The sequence below is a fragment of the Bison bison genome, unplaced genomic scaffold (assembly GCF_000754665.1).
Source record: "Bison bison bison isolate TAMUID 2011002044 unplaced genomic scaffold, Bison_UMD1.0 scf7180017847352, whole genome shotgun sequence".
Classification (NCBI taxonomy): domain Eukaryota; kingdom Metazoa; phylum Chordata; class Mammalia; order Artiodactyla; family Bovidae; genus Bison; species Bison bison.
In genome coordinates this window covers 16,663-18,698 of record NW_011477925.1, presented here as the reverse complement: position 1 = coordinate 18,698, position 2,036 = coordinate 16,663, and the positions used below count along the sequence as shown (strand labels likewise).

At 66.7% G+C, this 2,036-nt stretch overlaps 1 protein-coding gene across 1 annotated transcript in view; it reads left to right on the top strand.

The window, feature by feature from the left end:
• LOC104990672 (plexin-A1-like) overlaps positions 1-2,036 on the top strand; it is a 39,184-nt gene that overhangs the window by 20,810 nt on the left and 16,338 nt on the right. Inside the window, 3 exon segments of the mRNA XM_010842914.1 lie at positions 552-795; positions 887-971; positions 1,249-1,289. Coding sequence (XP_010841216.1) covers positions 552-795; positions 887-971; positions 1,249-1,289 — 370 coding nt within the window.

Genomic DNA, 2,036 nt, shown 5'->3' with positions numbered 1-2,036 from the left:
CCCACGTGCCGGCCAGTGCCCGTGTGCAGGTGGCCCCCGGGGCACCTGCAGACCCAGCCAGGGGTCAGCCTGCCAGGCCTGCCCTGCTCCCTCGGTGCCCACAGGGGCCCTGGGAACCTCTGCAGAGCCAGCCCTGCCGCCTCGGGAGCTGCCTGTTTTCAGCGTCTCTATTTAAAGCTCCTTCTGCGGGGCTCCCGCGGGCCGGCTCCGGCTCCTCCACGGCCGCGCCAGCGCTGCTGCAAGCAAGCCGGGCCGTTGCATCAGTTATTGTTGCTGAAACGCTGGCCCTGGGGGCCGGGCTGTTTTTCTGCCCACTCTGACTATTTTTACCTACTCCCCGGGCCCCCGGCCGAGAGCTCGTGCCTGCTTCTGCCTCAGGGGCCTGTCGGCTGCTCCCAGATGGGGCCCCTCTGGTGAGGTCCCAGGGGCAGGCCTGCCCAGGTCGTGGTGTGCCGCTGGCGTGCCTGTGTGTGGGGTGGGCGTGCAATGCTAGATCGGGCCCGTGCAGCCGCCCTCCGCCTCCAGCCTCAGCTGCAGCCTTGTACCCCCAGGACTGCCCACAGATCCTGCCCTCCACCCAGATCTACGTGCCGGTGGGCGTGGTGAAGCCCATCACCCTGACCGCCCGGAATCTGCCGCAGCCGCAGTCGGGCCAGCGGGGCTACGAGTGCCTGTTCCGCCTCCCTGGGGGCCCGGCCCGCGTCGGCGCCGTGCGCTTCAACAGCTCCAGCCTGCAGTGCCAGAACTCCTCAGTGAGTCCGCTCAGCGCCAGGGCGCCCGCGGGGACCCTGTGCTGTGGGTTTCTGCTTTAGCAAAAGGGCCCCGTGCAGGGAGCGCCCCGGTCACTCCCTCAGGCCACACCAGCCCCTCAGCTGGGAGGTCCCAGGTGAGCAGGCCGCAGGGGCCACTCCCAGAGCCGCCCTGATGCTCGGAGGGAGCCTGTCCATCTCAGACGTGGGTGAGGGGCCTGGGTGGGCTCAGGGCACAAGGGACATCCCTGGGGGCCGAGGTCAGGGAGACAGCACCAGCTCCTTTGAGGTGTCCTGTGTCAGGACGTGGCCGCCGTGCGTGGTGGCTGGTGTGGGCAGCCGCCCTTCGAGCCTCCCGTCTGACAGGGTGACCTTCCAAAGGCCTTGGATTGCATCCCGTGAGTTTAGTGATGGTGGTGTCCACAGAGCTAGAACCTCGTTGTGGGAGAGGGGAGAGGGCTGACTTGGCGGTCCTGAGGCGGTCTTCCCATCTGTTCAGGACGGCAGTGGGCCTCCTGGCACGGGTCAAGGCCCTGAGTGGTGGGTGGGTGCCTCTGGGTCATCTGCCAGGCCCCCAGAACCTAGGGGAGGGGCATGAGGTCCGAAGTCAGGGTCCATTTTTCTTGGCTCTGTCCTGGCCAGGTGGGCCTGGGGCCCAGGGGTCAGCATAGTCTCAGGGCAGGTTGGCTGTCGGCTGGCGCCTAGGGTCCCCATGCCTGCCTGCCTGCCTGGCCAGTCCCGTTTTCTGTCTGCCTCCTTGGCTTCTGTGGGCCCCGCCCTCCGCCTGTCTCTCACTCTGGCTCCCCTTCCTCCCTGTGCCTCCCCAAGCCCGCTGTCTCTTCTCCCCATCCCTGGGCCTCTGTCACCTCTGTCCACCACCCCCCCCCAACCCCTCCAGGCCCACATTTGTCTTTCCTGCAGCCCCATGTGAAGGGAAAAGAAAGCATCGGGGAGTTTGATAGGATCCAATTACATTCCTGCAGATAAGATGATGATGAATTGCCCTGGGACAGAGCGCAAGTCTTCAGCTGAGAAAGTGGGACACAGCTGGGCTCCCCGGGAGGGCTGTGTCCCTGAGCCCAGCCCAGCCTGGGGGCGCTTGGGGGGTGCAGCCCTCACGAGGGACACATATGTCACACTCAGGGCAGTCCCAGGGGAGGGCTTGTTGCGCCCGCCTGGAGATGAGGAAGTGTCCTTGACGTGTGCCCAGGGAGTGCGGGGGAGTCCTGGCGTCCTAGTGGGGGTCACCCTGGAGGCTGTGGTCCTGTGGCTGCTGGAGGGCGGGGG